Source organism: Ipomoea nil, unplaced genomic scaffold (assembly GCF_001879475.1).
Source record: "Ipomoea nil cultivar Tokyo-kokei standard unplaced genomic scaffold, Asagao_1.1 scaffold3321, whole genome shotgun sequence".
NCBI lineage: Eukaryota > Viridiplantae > Streptophyta > Magnoliopsida > Solanales > Convolvulaceae > Ipomoea > Ipomoea nil.
In genome coordinates, this window is record NW_017619749.1 from 1,499,263 (window position 1) to 1,516,928 (window position 17,666).

Consider the following 17,666-nt stretch of genomic DNA (forward strand, 5'->3'; position numbering starts at 1 on the left):
CTGGGAAATGCTAATTTTTGAAAATATATTCTATCGCTCTGATACCACTTTATATATCTTTTTCGCTCTGATACCACTTTATATATCATTTTATCGCTCTAATACCACTTTATATATCATTTTATCGCTCTGATACTACTTTATATATCACTTTATCGCTCTGGTACCACTTTATATATCTTTTTATCGCTCTGATACCACTTTATATATCATTTTATCGCTCTGATACCACTTTATATATCATTTTATCGCTCTGATACCACTTTATATATTATTTTATCGCTCTGGTACCACTTTATATCAGAGTCTAATGCAGCTCCTCCCTCCATCATTTCCCTCACACCTCACAGCACTTGTTCAAGTTCCACCCAACCAGGAGGACAATATTGTTCAAGCTCCAGCTAACCACTATGCTAATGCTCGAATGAAAATTGCATTGAAAGGCTTTCAAGTGCTATTCTCACTAGGATGCTTAACCTTTAGCATTCTACAGGTTTTTGGTAACCTCTCTGAAACGGCAAACCAACAACTTATGGTAATGAATTTGTTGTTTGCGGGGTTCATACCTATGCTTACCTTAGGTATAAACCTATGTAGAGAGGGTGGAGGAGGTGAAGAAAGACAAACAAGACTAGCTCGGTGGTCAAGATATTTTGGTGGCACTTTCGTCGAACAACTGGGCTGGATCACTATCATCTTGGACCTTCTGTCTTCCCTACTTTCAAAGGGCAAATCCAGCTTCAACCTGCCCAGTTTTTGCTTAGGTATTACTTTCAAGTTTGATGGGCAGAGTACTCAACTTTCTGCTAGTGTTATTGGAGCTTGCCCAAGTTATCCCAGATCTGGACGGTGGAGACAGGAGATTGGAACTCGACGATCACCAGGCCTCCCGAGATCAGGACGACGGAGATAGAAGACTGGAACTCGACGATCAGACCCCCGAGATCAGGTCGCCGTACACCGGAGACTGGAACACGAGGATCATGCCCGAGACCCAGACCAGGTACCCATTGATCTGGAGGCCCAATCCCAGCCGACGACCCCTCAACCTGTTATGACAGGTCGGAATGTACGGGTGCCACCTGTTTCCGCTTTAATGTATTTTCGAACATTAAGTGCTTGATGGGTGTTTTTTTAATAGTGGGCTAGGATGAAGAATGTGCATAGACTTTTGTAGCAGCCTGTTGTTCTTGAGCAGTGTGTTGTTCTTGCTCTGTTTTTTGTTATTGTTCTTGACACGCTGCTCTGTTTTTTCTGTTACTAAGATATTGTTCCATGGTTTGGTTTTTGCTATGCTAGCATTGTCTTGTTCTTGCTCTGTTTTTTGTTTGTTCTTGTTGACACATACTGCTGCTCTGTTTTTTTTTTTTTTTTTTTTTTTTTTTTTTTTTTTTTTTTTTGGGTTTCACTGTTTCTAAAAAAAAAAAAAAAAATGTACTGGGTAGTTATATTTTCTTGCTTTATCTGTGTGTTTTAAGGTAATGATATTGTAATGAACCATGTTTCCAATGATATGATACCTTATGACCTTATAAACTATGATTCAATTCAAGTTGGCAAATATTTGTTGTCATTAGATATTTTACGAAACATAATAGCATTAGATAATTCACGTACTTTTTTTAGCCAATAAAATGTATTAATAAATCAATAAAACAGTATAAAAACATGACTCGTCCTAATCCGTCCATTGTAGTAAATGGACCAAGTCGAGTTGATTCACTCGAATTGTGCATAAATTCCGGGCTCACAGATCTATTTGACACCTCTAGTCAATGGTGAAACAATACTGTTTGTTTTCTTCTCCCTTTTTAGTTAAACATGTAAATGGTGAAACAACAAAAAAGATTAAGTAATTGCATGATAATGAGACACCTTTAATTTAATACATTTCACGCAATTTTGTTAGTAATGGCTACCTTGGTCAACTTTATATTTTTTTATTATTCTTTTTTAGGTGAATGTGCAGTGGATTTTTATTCTCAAAGACAACATGTACAACTAACACTAGGACATACCTTAAAAAATTTGTAACCCAATAGAAATTACGACCATAAGACACTAGAATATTAGAGACACTAATTCGGTCTCCCTAGTAACAATTAACCCTCCCCAATTGTGCCCAGCATTTTATGACCCAAATTGGTTACCAAACCCAATAAACAGACACAGTCCAAACCAACCCCATACCTTAAAAATTAGAACAGATTTATGCGCCTAAAACATGATACTGCCGCATTCTTCAATCAAATTCCTATACCCGGTGAAGTTTTCTTCCTCAAATTTAAATTTCTCTTTGTCACCGGCAAGACCACCCTTGCATGAGACCATTTACGCACAACAAACCATAAATTCATGCTGCCCATGCAATCTTTAATTCCTTGACTTTGACCACATTTGCTACTTCCAGCGAGACCAAAAATCAAATCCTAACAAATAACCAAACATGCCATACAATCTTCAGTGGACCACAAACAATATTATCTTTAATACATTTTCAAAACAGACCATGCAAACGCTAAATCCCAAACTAGTAGAACAATTTTGGTGTCATTCACCTGCGTTGCATTTCGGGTGCGTGGCAAGGTAACAATTTTGGTAACTTTATATTATATATGCATTCATTCTTGTATTTTGGCCTGCCTTAGTAAGACCAAAGAAAAAGAATCCAACTTCCTATATGCATACTCATCAGGCACATTACTTTCTACGATTGAGAACTACTGCATAAGAGCACACAATCTATTCCCAAGCATACTTGAATGACAGTAAATTCTAGAGTAGATTTTGTGCACTCACCAATTTTCACCCAAGGCACGATTTTCACATGAAGACAACCCTACTTCCCAACTTAATAGGGTAACTCAAGTGGCAAATGAGGAGGAGAATTCTGGGATAACCCGAATTGAATTTCCACAAGGGACGATTCAAACCAAGATTACATCCTTAGCTAGCTTATACAGACCAAGATTATAGCCAAACTCCATAAGATGTTAAATTAAAGCTTTCTACTATACATCCTTAGCTAGCTTATACATACCAAGATTATAGCCAAACTCCATCTACTATACATCCTTAACCTGCATTGCACTCTCGGCTAACATTTCAGAATATAAACCTCAGAATGTATTTACTCAGATAGCCAGTCAAGAGTGAAGCATTCCTCGGCAACCTGAACACATAAACCTAGTACAGCCTCCTCAACGTCCTTCCAATGGAAAGAGACCTCTTCGTCACAAATTACCCTGCGTAGAGATTCCAAGTACTTCACAGACCCGGGCAAGCTCTTAATCACCGGGCATTCCCTCATGTCAATCTTCTCCAGTCTTCTACACCCATCGATCGTCGCAGGGAGTGTTTTCAAGCTAACACATTGAGAGATATCGAGGTATTTCAGGGATACCAAGTTGCCAATGCTAGGAGGAAGGCTTTTAACATTTGGGCAGGCGTATATCCTTAGAATTTGCAGAAAACTCAGTTCTCCTAGCTCGGGTGTCAGTTCGTGGAGACTGTCACAGTTAGTGACACTAAAGGTCTTCAGCGAACGCATCTTGCATATGCCTGTCGGGAGGTCATTGAAGTTTATGCAGTGATCCATTGTGAGCTCTGAAAGACGAGGGAACAGGCGGGGGAGGTCTACAACCGATTGATCGAGGCTGTTGTTGATACTGCAAAGGATTAAAGAAATCTTTCGCAGGTATATGAGGGGCCTGGTAGAATTGGACAAATGAGGGACAGAGATTTTCTCAAACCATAGGCTTCTCAAGTATGTCAAATCATTGAAAACGGAGAGGTTATGGAGGACTGCATTGGAGGTGCTATAGTTTATTAATATCAGCGCCCTGAGCTTGGGCATGCTGCAAATAAAAGGAGGCAAGAAGTATTCGGACGAGGAAAAGTTTAGGATTAGCACTTCGGCTTTTGGACAATCCATTTGGAACCAATCCATCTCCTTCATTTCATCTACAAAGAGATGCAAAGGCGTTAGTGGCATCCTAGGAAACATTTCTAATGTTTTTACTAGTGAAGATTGCATATGGGAATACCTGTATGAACCGAGATAACCCGGGCATTGAAGGGTTGATCAGCCTTTCTCTCCCATTCTTTCGGGAGCTCTCGCTCCCTCTTTGGCATGAGCAACCGCCTTCTCTGATTTATATCCTCGAGACCGCTCATGTGAATTGCTAAATCCCTCAAAACATCGTGCTGAGATACAGATATGTCATAGTAACTGCTGTACAAGTCTCCAACTCTGTCAAGCAAACACACTAACGCCCTTAGAATTTGTTCGAATGGAACTAAAGACAAAAGGCAGTTTAAAAGAGAAAATTAGATACCTTGCATCTTTCGTCAAGTTTAGGAGATTCTTGTTAGAAAGTTCAACTACAATATGAAAGGCCTCTTCCTCGGGGATATCGTGTAGTTCCACCCACATGTTAATGAGAACATCAAGAGGGATCTTTTTGTCTTCTGGAAATGCGCCCAAGTCGAGGAAACACTCCCTGACTTTCTCGGGCAAGTAATCAATACTCCATTTCATCCGCTCTAGCAATTGTACCTCATGAGACTCGCCAACAGGGAGACTCCTCGACAATCTGTTTTGAGCACTTTTCCAGAACATTTCAGGCTGGCCCTTAAGAGATGATCCAACAACTTTTAAAGCCAGAGGAAGCCCTTCACATTCATCAATTACCTATCGCAATAACTTCCCAGTTAGTGTCAAATACCGTACCAAAAAAAAAACAATGCAAAGAAAGTCGGATCTTGGAACTTCCAAAAACATCTTTAGTTACCTCTTTCACCAACTTCTCATCGAAACCAAGAGGAATGCAATTGCGCCCAAACGCAAAATGGCAGAAAAGAGACATAGCTTCATCTTCTCTCAACAGCTCCAACTCGTGAGTAGAGTCAATAACCGATGGAGGGAACTTGAATCGCGAAACCACAAGGATCTTGCAGCCGGGAACTTTCAAATCTATCAACGGCTTGAGATCTGCAAGCTTCCATACATCGTCTAGAATCAGAAGCCTCGGCTGAGCAGGCATCCTGTTCCAATCGAATTGCGGGTTCCACCCAGGAAACATATTGGCAGAAGATTGAAGAGTACACCCTGATATCATTGACCAAACCTGTAACCTCAAATGCTCCACATTTGGAGATTGAGACACAGTAAGAAAGTGAACCCTTCCCTTGAAAAAACCTGGGAATTCAGTTCAAAATACACATAGACATCAATAATCCAGATATATCAGTGCTCAATTGTATGTAAAGTCTTACATCTATGCATAAAGTTTCAATCTTTGTCCTAACCATAAATAATAGACAACAATTTTTTCATCAATATCTGAAGAATCTTACGATTGCTAGACAAAAACATTGAAAAGTAGTAATCATATAATTAGCAAGAAAACAAATTATTCTTCTGGTTTCAAGATACTTACTTTGAATTTCATCATCTTTGCTAATCTCTCTGGCTAAAGTGGTTTTCCCACTGCCTCCAATCCCACAAAGTTCAAAAACGCCACTGTTTTCTTCATCCTTCATTAACATATCTTTCACTTTCCTCTTCCCCAATTCAAACCCGGCACCCAGATTTACAAAACTGTCCTCGCACCACCTCTGCTCCTCCGCCACCCTCTTCACGGCCTCCCCCAACCACCCGCCGCCGCCGCCGCCCTCGTCCACGCCGATTTTCATGGCGCCAAGCTGCTGCTCGATCCGCTTGAACGAATTGTCCAGCCGATCGAACCTCTGCTCCGTGTCGACCCTCACGTGATGGACGTCGGCCATCACGTGCGCCGGCATGATCCCCTGCACGAACCTGGAGACCCTCTTCTCCAGCTTCTCCATTTTTCGGGCGAACTGGAGATTCTTGTACATGTTCCAGCGCCCACACTTGAGGACCTTGTCGGCGAGCTCGACGCCGGCGGAGAGAGTCCTGGAGAACTCGTCGAGCTGGCGCTGGCGCTCCTGCGGCAGCTCGACGCCGGTGGCCTTGATTTCCCTGATAATTGGGTCGACCGCACTGATGTCTTCAATTAGCTGCAAAGCGCTGTTGCGGGAGAGGGCGCACTTCTTGCAGATAGCGTAGAGATTTTTGAGGAGCTCGGTAGCGATTTCTCCGGCGAAAAGATCCGTCACCGCCATTGTTGTTTGTAATGGTGGTGCCTAAGCTTTTCTCAGCTCCGTGGTGAGAACTTCGCGGAAGTGGTGGAAGTGGTGGACTTGCTATTGACCAACAAGCTTTACGTCAGTTACTTCAAATTTTGTGCGTGTGCGGGCCCACTCCGAATTTGTATAGATTCTCTAATTTTATAAATCACTATAAATGACTTTTTTTTGCTTAATTTTAATCCGACTCAAAGGACTAGTGGACTGCTACTCTATTTATTTATCATACAGCAAATCCGGTTATTTGATAATCATAATATACAAGTTTAACGGTAAGTGATAATAATTTATTAATATTATTAATTTCAATCAATCAGTTATAAGTTATAAGTAATTTAGATTGAATTATTTTATTGTAATTTTTGTTAGTTTGAGTCACAATGTATGTTTTAGTAATTACAATTACTTTGTATATATAATTTATAAAATATTACATATAATCAAAATTTATAGAGTTGAGCAGTTTCCCCATCAATGAACAAAAGAAACATATTAAAGTGTGCAATTTCAAGTTTTCTAGAAGTAAAAAAAATAATTAAAAAAAAATTGATTTCATCATGTAATAATGTACTTGTGGTGGCCCATTGTCCAGACGACCTTAAAGTCGTCGTTCCAACTTCCAAGAAATTCCACATACTTTAGCTAATAACACATCCCCATTTCCCTCTTTCAAAAGAACACAATGATCAGAGTTTTACTACATGAACTCTTTAATCTTATTCTCTAAATTTTATTGATGTGAAAAATTTTGATAAGTTATTTTTTTTTATATGAGTCCCAATACAAGTGTCAATATCAAAATTTTGTGTATAAAGTACAAGTTGAGAGTACAATAGGATTACATGTAACATTTTTCCAATGGATAATGGTGGATGATCCCAAAAACTACAAAATGCACGCACAAATATACACAAAATCTTTTATTCAATTTTATATATCGCAAAATCCTCATCCTCATGGTGTAATAAAAAAGTGTAGCATAATCTAATATTAAAAATGGAAAATGGAAAAGTTAGGTGGGGAGAAAAGAAAGTAGTGTAGGAGGAAAAAAAATTCAATATATTAAAATTACAAATAATAAAGTTACAAGAAATCTATAGTCAGTCTAAACTATTTGAGTTGCCTGTCAACAAAAGGACGGCTATAAGGAGAACAAACATTTAACATACAATTCACATTGCAAAATATTCAAAGTGATCACGATCTAATTTACACAAATGTTGATTGGCATGATCTTTATTTCATAACAGGTTATATTACATGTATTATCTTTTTAATCCATACTCTTTAATGTATTAATTAATCATTAGTTCCACTGTTTAATCTTTTTTTTTTTAAATAAAAATAAAAATCCAGCCAATACAAAGTTATATACTTTCAAAAATATTTTCATTGAGGAACAACCCTATTTAAGTGATCGCATAGTTAATTTAATAATCATAAAGTTTCAAGTTCAATTCTCGTAAAAATTGTCTATTAATTTGAGTCAACCAGCTACGAACAATTATCATTGTGTATTTTCAAATAAGGGCTGTAATTTTTATTTTTTTTTATATCAAAAATGATTTTCATTGGATGATACAGTGGATGGAGGCTACAAATTGGACACGGAAAAGGAGACAAAGAAGTATCCACACCGTTTCCCACGGCAGACACAATAGGTAGGGGGTTTGGAGGCATTCGAGCATCATTGTCCTTAATGGAAAAATTAGCGGTGGCCTATATAATGATGTATCGTCACCAATCTTTTTTTTCTATATTATTTGGCCATGGCATCGTTGACCGTCGCTTTCACGACTAGTTAAGTCGTTCACTCCACCTTTAAGCAAAAGCAAAACCAATATCGATTGCCCATGGTTTTCAGGATGCTAAATTCGTGGTCTCAAACATATTTCATAAATAAAAATCTCTCTTATAAGAAATCACACCCCATATTTTTCACATTTAGAGAAAGCATATTCATCCATTAGAATATATGCCTATGATAGTGCATAGTTCACTATTACAATATATATTTTTTGGATTACGATAGAAACCCGCAACCACTACAATATATTGATCTTTTTTTTAGTACTACTGACTCTGTTACAGAGCAGTATCTTTCAAATGTATTTTCTCAACTTATTGAAGCACAAAGAGTTAATACCGCCCTCACTGGAGCTTGAACCCATCATTTCAGGCCACTTGACCATCACAAGGTCATTGGCCTGATATAATTGATCTATCCAAGAATAAAGGAAAAATAATACCTTAATAATCTGCAGTCTGCACATTATGAATTCATAGAGGAAGCACTTTTCCCATATGTCATTCAGGCTCCAAGCTGCAAGACCTGCTGGACTCAAATACATCAGTTAATCATTCCTTCTTCTCAATCCTTGATTGAGTAAAGTGCTGGCAATCTTAAAATATCGAGTGTGAAGAGCTGTAATGGGCAGCAATGGATTTGTTTTTCTTTATAATGAACACTGCATGCATGCATGGCAGTTCAAAAAGTGATTCGAGTGGTTAAAACAGAACAGCCCCTTCAGGCTGGGGCTTCGGCTGCCAGATACTTTTGGGTCTTTAAGTAGGTACCTATTACCTAATCATATCCATCGTCATATTTCAATGGAGACAATTGTGAATTTCCTGTATCTTTAACCACGGGTCTAGAATCCAGCAACTCAAGTTGTCTTCTAATCCACGGTGGATCGTGCTGTTTGAGCCACAGTGCTTCACCAGAGTACTTGTGCTTAAAATCTGGACCCTTATGATTCACCTTGTTCTTCCTATTGTCCCACCATTCAGATGGGTTGCTGAAGAACACTTGCCACAAATGAAGCCGGCTATTGGACTTCTCCAGCCTATCTTCATCTGAAAGTGAAAATTGATGGACATGAGAATGGAGAATATATATACACATACAATGTGTGTATATGCATGGTTCCAGATTACTAGGGCAATTGAATTATTATATGTTAAATAGTCAAATGGGCAATGTTCGCTTGCATACTAACATATAATTTCTAAAAGTATGTACTGCTTATGATCATAATCAGCTCGGGAAAGGAGCACTTTTGCACCAGTTAGCATAACAGTGAATCCAACTAACATGGGTTATGTCCTCTAAAAGCATATCTGATACAACGCTAAAACAGGACAAAAGGACACAACGTAGTATTACCCAAAACACTCCATTACAAGTTGCCACTTCAAGCCTAAGGAAACCATCTATGATAGAGTGTATTCTTTGCAATTTATGACATTAGGATTGGCCTGGCATTAAAAGCTATCAAAGCTTACTTCTCCTCCCTCCAAACAACAAAATTCAAGTGGATAAGAATTTTAATTTTTATGGCCTATGCTCTATTTTATTCAAAGTATAATAAGCCCAAATGTCAAATAAATGATAGTAAGCTGAGGAAAGAATAAGCTCAACTAGTTAAGCCCAGACAAAATAATGAAAACAAAACCACAGGGCTATAATGCTATATAATCCCATAAGTCATCACCCATACATAAAATTTCAAAATCTGAACTCTCAGCAAACCAGACTTCTATGAGATATAACTATGCAACATTTAAGGCATATAAATAACACACACACACACACATTTGCCTTAATCCCACAAATAGTTATATATAACTGCCAGTAAAGGCCCTCCATTCATGCCAAGAGCAGTGAAAGAGTAAAGAAAAGTTTAAGAAGAAAGGACTAGTAAGTTATGTCAATATCATAAATTGTAAGTGATACAACTCACCCCATGATTCTATTTTCTTGCTTTCCTGGCAGGTTGAAGCCTTATCATGTCTAGCAACGAAATTTATTTCCTTCACAATTAGCTACAAAGAGGAAATTGGGTAGATGAACAGATGACAAGATTATAAATATAGCAAAACACATATGCACTTCTGAATGGATTGTACTTTTTGATTGTTATTCACCAGTTAGGCCTTGATTTTCTTTCTACTTGAAAGGTACATGTCAATTTTATTTTAAAATAAGCTTGTCAATTATCCATCTAAACCAGTAATTATAATCAGTGGCCTACTAAAGCTGGATACCAATCCTTGGACATGGATTCTTCACAAAAAAATATTTCCAAGCATCGACAATTTTCTTATATTTTTTCTTCCTATTTCTGGGTTAAACGACTGCATAAATGAAGGAGCTAGACAGAAAATGTCACATCTAAATTATTATAAACAGTATGTTTGATTCCGTTTATTTGTTGCCAAGAGCACAATAAAACAAGAGAAATTGTCACCAATTTGATTAAACAATTATAAGATTAAGTCTTAAGCTTATATTGGTAAAGAGGAAATGATTCAAACCTCATGAAACACCATTGGATTTCCTTCCTGACCAGCCTTTACGAGCGACTTTAAGTAACCCCAAACATAAATCAAATCATTCCATTTCAGATGCACCATTGAAAGTTCAGCTATGTCACCCCACATTTTCAGCTTAATCCTATGTACCAGTCAGAAACATCATAAGTAAATTTAACGGTTTCCACCATTTCAAATAGAAATAGAATTTCATATTTTGAATTTTCAAAGCCGAATTCTCTACATGTCAAAATAACAGTGTTCAATTTTGATTCACTGATCAGTTTCAACTTTTGACAATCGTGAGAAATGAAAATTATCAAATTTCCAATCATAATTACTTGTGATTGATTATTACAATTCCAAAATGTAAAACACAGAGTAATATTTGGCTTCAAAACGTTAAGCTTAAAATTCAATTTATAGCCACCGGTAGTTAAACCTACAAGGGGAGGATAAAAGGCAGAAGAAATAGTTCGATTCTTACTTGAAAGGTCTGCTCACGGGGGTCGTTGAGACACTTAGCCACGTTTGGACACCCAGCGAACCGTCGGCGGTGTTTAATCTCCTGAAAGGGCAGTCGACCGTTCCGATTAAGCTGACAGAGTTGTGGATATAGGGTTTGATTTTGACGGTGGATGGCTGCTGGAACTTGAGGGTGTGCTTGTACACAGCGCTTTCTCTGCTGTCGGCGTCGTCGGAGTAGAACTGCCAGGCACGTTGGGTTGCGGCGGACGATGAAGAGAAGAAGCGGAGTTTGGAAAACGGAGAAGCGTTAGAAACGGCAGTCCTGAACAAGGCGGGGAAGCGGGTCGCCTCCATGGGAGACTTCGATCGCCGGAGGTTTTTTGGGCCGTTGGCGGGTTATTATTTTATAATTTAAAAAAATGTTTAGTTACATCAAAAAATGTAGGAACAAGGTCACCACTAAACTGCACACCAAAATGCAATTAGATCATTCAACTCAAAAAGAATACAATTAAAACATTGAACAACATAAAAATATACAATTTAATTCAAAATGACTTATTTACCTAGAGTAACAACTTACCAATTTTAAAATTAATTTTTTAAAATAATTTTTAATAAATAATTAATTAAAATATTAAAAAAAAAATGACTGCTGGAGACGAATCGTCTCCTGCCGGCTTTGTCTCCGTGGCCGTAGACGAACCTCCGTCTCTAGCCATGGAGACAAGGACATTCGTCATATTTCAAAACTGACCATTGTTTGGTTTTTGGACTATATCTTGGCCTATGAATGTCCAAACGAAGTGATTCTTGCGCCAATAGAAAGAAGGCTCGAAGGGCTACAACTTTCATGAAGATCATAGTTCCAAGTTCTGATGTGTTGAAGGCCAAAAGACACGGCCAAATACACGGCCGTGTCTATGGTCGTGTATTTTCTGTGCAATTCCAGTGTTCACTACTGTTTTTGGACACGGCCAGGGACATGGCCGTGTCACCTGCGCTCTGTTTTATATATGCACGAATTTTGGTCATTTCTACTGGGTTTTGAGCTATGCTTGAGCCCTAGCTTCCCTCTTTCACTTCCTTTCATATTGTAGTGTTAGATTAGGTTTAGATTTAGGTTTCTTAACATATTTCAAGCTTGTAATCAAGGATTCAACACTTGGATTCCAACATTTCAAGATTTACCATCCATTTCTTAGTGAAGTTTTCTTCTCCCTTTAATCTCTTTATCTTGCAATGTTTATGCTTTACATTTATGTTTTTGTGTTCTTTATGCTATTGAATCATGAGTAGTTAGTTTATAGACTTGAGTTAGGGTTGTATTTCATATCTTGATGCTTAGTTTGTGATTATTGTAAAAAAGGGGAAGAACACTACCTAGGGTTCATGTATTTATGAAGGTGTTGTGTTTATATCTTGTTAATGTTTGATGTACACATTCATTAGCTTGTTTTTGGAGAATTCCTTGCCTCAACGAGAGTTGGGTGATGAATCCAAGCCACATCTTGCATAGACCCGATTTCTTCCTACAAAAATAGGGGAAATTGGGGGCTTTAGATGCTTTGTGTGCTTGATGGACTTGGAATTGATTCACCACGAAAGTGGGGCAATTCCTTGTTATAATCCTTGTTTTTTAATCATGAGAATGGTTCGGAGACTAGGATACCTTTGTGCATTCTCGGTTGACTCTTTGTTATTTGTTCTCCCTAATCCATGGGTTGTTGAAGCATCTAGATGATAATGTCCCCTAGCTTGAGTCCTATTTCTTTATTTCGTGTTTACATCTTGTTAATATGTGTTTGTGTTACTTTGTTTAGTTACCGTAACATCAATCTTGTTATGATTTGCTTAGCTTCTTGTTGATTTTCTTATGCTAGTGCCTAGTTTCTTGTGATTTCATATTGCGTGCCATAACCCCCAATCCCCTGAGGACGACATATCACACCCGTACACTCACCATCACTGATTTTTGCTACATCAGAAGCCAAATCCAGCTTCAACCTGCCAAGTGTTTGTATTTGAATTACTTTGTCATGTTTGATAGGAAGAGGCCTCAACGTTATGCAAGTGCCCCGAGATCAGCTTGTCGAAGACTAAACACAGGAACATGAGGATGAGGCCCCCCAATACGGATGACATCCGGGACAGCAACAGTAAGCGCAATAAGGATGAGATCAGGGAGATCAATATTGAGAAATGCAGTAATTATACTTGGAAGAAGATAGAGTGGTATCAGAGCGATAAAATGACATTTAAAGTGGTATCAGAGCGATAAAAAGATATATAAAGTGGTATCAGAGCGATAAAAAGATATATAAAGTGATATTTAAACTCTCATTCACCCTCACACTTCACAGTCTCACACCTCACACCATGAGCACTATTGTTCAAGCTCTAGCCAACCCCCAGCTCCACTTCAACTACCAGCCTACCATGTAGATCGACTGAAAACTCGGATGAAAGCCTTGCAATTTGTATTTACACTTGCATCTTTTATCCTTAGCGTTGTCCAAGTGTTTGGTATGTTGTCTAAGCACACAACCAAACTACTTATGATATGGAATTTGTTCATAGCGGGTATAGTACCGGTATTGACAGTACTCATCAAGTTTGCAGAAGGTGGACAAAGACAAAGAGGAAGACTCCCTGGGTGGGCAAGAGCTTTAGGTTGCTCTCTTGTGGACTAGTTAGCGTTGATAACTATGATCTTTAACATTGTATCCTACTTCCTCACAGGTGAAGCCAAATACAGCTTCAACCTGCCAAGTATTTGTATTGGAATTACTTTGTCAGATTTGATAGGAAGAGGCCTCAACGTTATGCAAGTGTTATTAGAGTGCTGCAATGAGGATGAGGCCCCCCAATAAGGATGACATCCGGTACAGTAGCAGCAGGCGCAATAAAGATGAGATCAGGGAGATCAATATTGAGAAATGCAGTAATTATACTTGGAAGATGATAGAGTGGTATCAGAGCGATAAAATGATATTTAAAGTGGTATCAGAGCGATAAAAATATATATAAAGTGGTATCAGAGCGATAAAAAGATATATAAAGTGATATTTAAACTCTCATTCAGCACTATTGTTCAAGCTCTAGCCAACCCCCAGCTCCACTTCAACTTCCAGCTTACCATGTAGATCGACTGAAAACTCGGATGAAAGCCTTGCAATTTGTATGTACACTTGCATCTTTAATCCTTAGAGTTGTTCAGGTGTTTGGTACGTTGTCTAAGCACACAACCAAACTACTTATGATATGGAATTTGTTCATAGCGGGTATAATACATGTATTGACAGTACTCATCAAGTTTGCAGAAGGTGGACAAAGACAAAGAGGAAGACTCCCTGAGTGAGCAAAAGTTTTAGGTTGCTCTCTTGTGGACCAGTTAGCGTTTATAACTATGATCTTTGACATTGTATCCTACTTCCTAACAGGTGAAGCCAAATATTTTTGTATTTGAATTACTTTGTCATGTTTGATAGGAAGAGGCCTCAACGTTATGCAAGTGTTATTAGAGTGCTGCAATGAGGATGAGGTGCCCCAATGAGGATGAGGTGTCCCAATGAGGATGAGGTCCCCCAATAAGAATGACATCCGAGACAGCAGCAGTAGGCGCAATAAGGATGAGATCAGGGAGATCAATATTGAGAAATGCAATAATTATACTTGGAAGAGGATAGAGTGGTATCATACCGATAAAATGATATTTAAAGTGGTATCAGAGCGATAAAAAGATATATAAAGTGGTATCAGAGCGATAAAAAGATATATAAAGTGATATTTAAACTCTCATTCACCCTCACACTTCACAGTCTCACACCTCACACCATGAGCACTATTGTTCAAGCTCTAGCCAACCCCCAGCTCCACTTCAACTACCAGCTCAGTAGTACACTCATTGGACCGGTTGAGTTTAACCTTTCGCAAGTTGCGTTGCAACTAGTTCACTTAAAAGATGAGTTTACGAGGCTCGCACATGTTTAGTTCACTGGTTTAGACAATATTTGGAGAAAGAGACCAATGTATAAAATTTGACAGTGGCAGTGTGGGCCTCATTTATGTGCACTAGCATTTGGCTTTGCTTGTTGAAAAAAAGAAAAATAATAAAAAATACCAGCCTCTTGTCTATATTTACTCTACAAACACACGAGAGCAAGAAAACATTAATAAAAGAATGATTGAGTTACTTTTTGTCTTCTTCCTTCTTGTTCATCTATTCATACACATGTACATACATTCTATCTACGGGAGTTTGATATTCAACATTATAACACAATTTTTGAATATTCACAGTTTTTGAATTTTATATTCATAATTTTTGAACTATATATTTTTACAAATTTTGAACTATATATTCACAAAAAAAATAAAAAAAATCATTAGTTTAGAAAACGGTGTCACTAACAAGTAACAACATCGTTATTCACACGCACTGGACCTCCCCGGTCCACAGCATAATTTGCCTCCACAGATGGTTTGAGCGGCCCAAGGCCGAGGCTTCGCATTGGGCTGAGGCCAAGGTCGACTTCCACTTCACTAAAACAGGTATCAAGCCCATATATAGAGCCGTCAAAACGGGCTTAGCCCGCCGGGCCGTCCCGCCCCGCCCCTACTTAAGTAGGGGGCGGGTTTTGAAAATAGAGAACCGTTTAGGAGCGGGCTTTTTTGGCCCGCCCCGCGACCCGCCGGGCCTGCGGGTTGCCCGCCATTATTTTATTTTATTTTATATAAAATATTTTTATATAAAATATGCACTTTAAAATTATTTTTATGTGTAATATTTTTGGACTTTGTAGTTGTGACTAGTTTGATGTTTGATAAACTATGAACTTTGAACTTTATGTAATATTTAATGTTTGATTATTATGTTTTATGTGGGTTATGACTTATGTATCAATTTATTTTAATTAGTTAGATGTTTGATGAACAATTTTTTTTTTTTTTTAAAAAAAGGGTTTCGGCGGGGGCCCGCCTAGCCCGCGGGCCACTGGCGGGGCGGGGTGGGCCTATCAAACCCAGGCCCGTTTAGGAGCGGGCTTTTTTAGCCCACCCCGTTTAGGCCCGCGGCCCGGCCCGCCTCGCCAGCCCGTATTGACAGCACTACCCATATAAGCGATATACTACTTCACTAAAATATCTACGGACTATTTAAATGAGAATAATAATAATGAAGCCCGCATGGGTAGCTCAACTAGTCATAGAGGTGAAACTTTGAAATAATGACCAGGGATCGAGTCTCACCAGCGATAGTGTGGGAGGCCTTTGTGGTTCATGTTCAGTTCGTCAGAATAATAATAATTAAATTTTGACACACAATTCTGTGTGGGGACTCTCTACTTTTACCTTGTCATTCTCATACGCCTGTTTTCTTCGTCAAACATTATGTACCACCTTAGTCAAACGTTATTTACGAAGTGTAATTAATACTTTTTTAATTCAAATTTAATTAATTAAATTATTAAAAAAAAAAAAAAAACTCCACGCCTTCTCCGGATGGGTTGCCTACTAACCGGGAATGTGACGGTTTTAGTTTTTATTTTTTGTTTTTTTAATTAATTGTTTGATTATTAAATAAAAATCAAAATCAAAATAAAAATAAAAATAAAAATACAAATAAAAATAAAAGTAATAAATATTAATGTTTGACTACATTTAATGAAGGTGGTGCAAATAACATTTTTCTATTTGCACCACCTATAAAGCTATTACACATATTAAATAAGTGGTGTAAATAGCAAATAGGGTGGTGCAATTAGAATTTTTCATACAATAAATACAAGGATAATGGATGTAGATACAATAAATGTGTATCACGGAGACAATATTTGTATTGATACTCAATGTAATGATATTACAAGAGAGTAAGTGATGTCATAGCAAGACAATAATGACTTAATGAGAGTATTTATACTAACCTATCATCTAACTAACTTCACCATTCTTCCAAAAGGCTGAACCCCAACCCTAAGGGCCTCCCACACTCCGACCTGACAGAGCATACCGATGCGGTGCGCACAAGGAACCCCCTTCACCTTGAGAGGTTGCTCCCACACTACCGCTGGTGAGACTGGATCCTTGGTCATTCTTCCAAAGTTTCACCTCTATGACCAATTGAGCTGCCCATGCGGGTATCTAACTAACTTCGCCATAATATGGTAGGTGGTTGAAACTCCCCTCGATCGGATGTCCGGATCCATAGTCGAACTGAGGGTGAACCCAGTGTGCGGAGCACATAAGGCCGATGCCGTCCCCAAACGAAGTGTTATGCCATGGACCCGAGTACAATTTGCAAGGTCGCCCCGGATCCAAAACAACTCAAAACGATGTCATCTGATTTATTTTTAAAAAAAAATTGCTTCCTTCCTTGTCGTTTGTCTTTGGAATTCGTTCACTTATATTCATAATTTTTTAACTTTATTTTCACAATTTTAGAACTCTATACTTACAATTTTAGAACTCTATACTTACAATTTTAGAACTGAATATTCACAAATTTAGATTTCAATATACAAAATTACATAACTCAATATTCACAATTGCAGAACTATATAATATATATTCATAATTTTTGAACTCTATATTTACAAAATTTGAACTCTATATTCACAATTTCATAATTGTATATTCGTAATTAAAGAACTCTATATTCACAATAACAGAATTTTATATTCAACAATATAACACAATTTTTAAATTTTATATTC

General features: G+C 38.0%; 2 protein-coding genes across 2 annotated transcripts; both read right to left on the bottom strand.

Moving 5' to 3' along the window:
* Positions 1 to 2,970: 2,970 nt before the first annotated feature.
* Positions 2,971 to 6,222, bottom strand: LOC109170248 (probable disease resistance protein At4g33300). Its single transcript, XM_019319273.1, has 5 exons — positions 5,442 to 6,222; positions 4,794 to 5,200; positions 4,338 to 4,693; positions 4,047 to 4,252; positions 2,971 to 3,963 (listed from the first exon to the last, which is right to left on the bottom strand). Exons 1-5 carry the CDS (start codon positions 6,145 to 6,147, stop codon positions 3,131 to 3,133), a joined length of 2,508 nt encoding a protein of 835 aa, XP_019174818.1. The 5' UTR covers positions 6,148 to 6,222; the 3' UTR covers positions 2,971 to 3,130.
* A 1,826-nt stretch (positions 6,223 to 8,048) lies between these two features.
* On the bottom strand, positions 8,049 to 11,367 carry LOC109170250 (protein OSB1, mitochondrial-like). The gene is made up of 5 exons (XM_019319276.1): positions 10,973 to 11,367; positions 10,489 to 10,627; positions 9,915 to 9,996; positions 8,756 to 9,027; positions 8,049 to 8,503 (listed from the first exon to the last, which is right to left on the bottom strand). Exons 1-4 carry the CDS (start codon positions 11,305 to 11,307, stop codon positions 8,756 to 8,758), a joined length of 828 nt encoding a protein of 275 aa, XP_019174821.1. The 5' UTR covers positions 11,308 to 11,367; the 3' UTR covers positions 8,049 to 8,503.
* Positions 11,368 to 17,666: the final 6,299 nt, after the last annotated feature.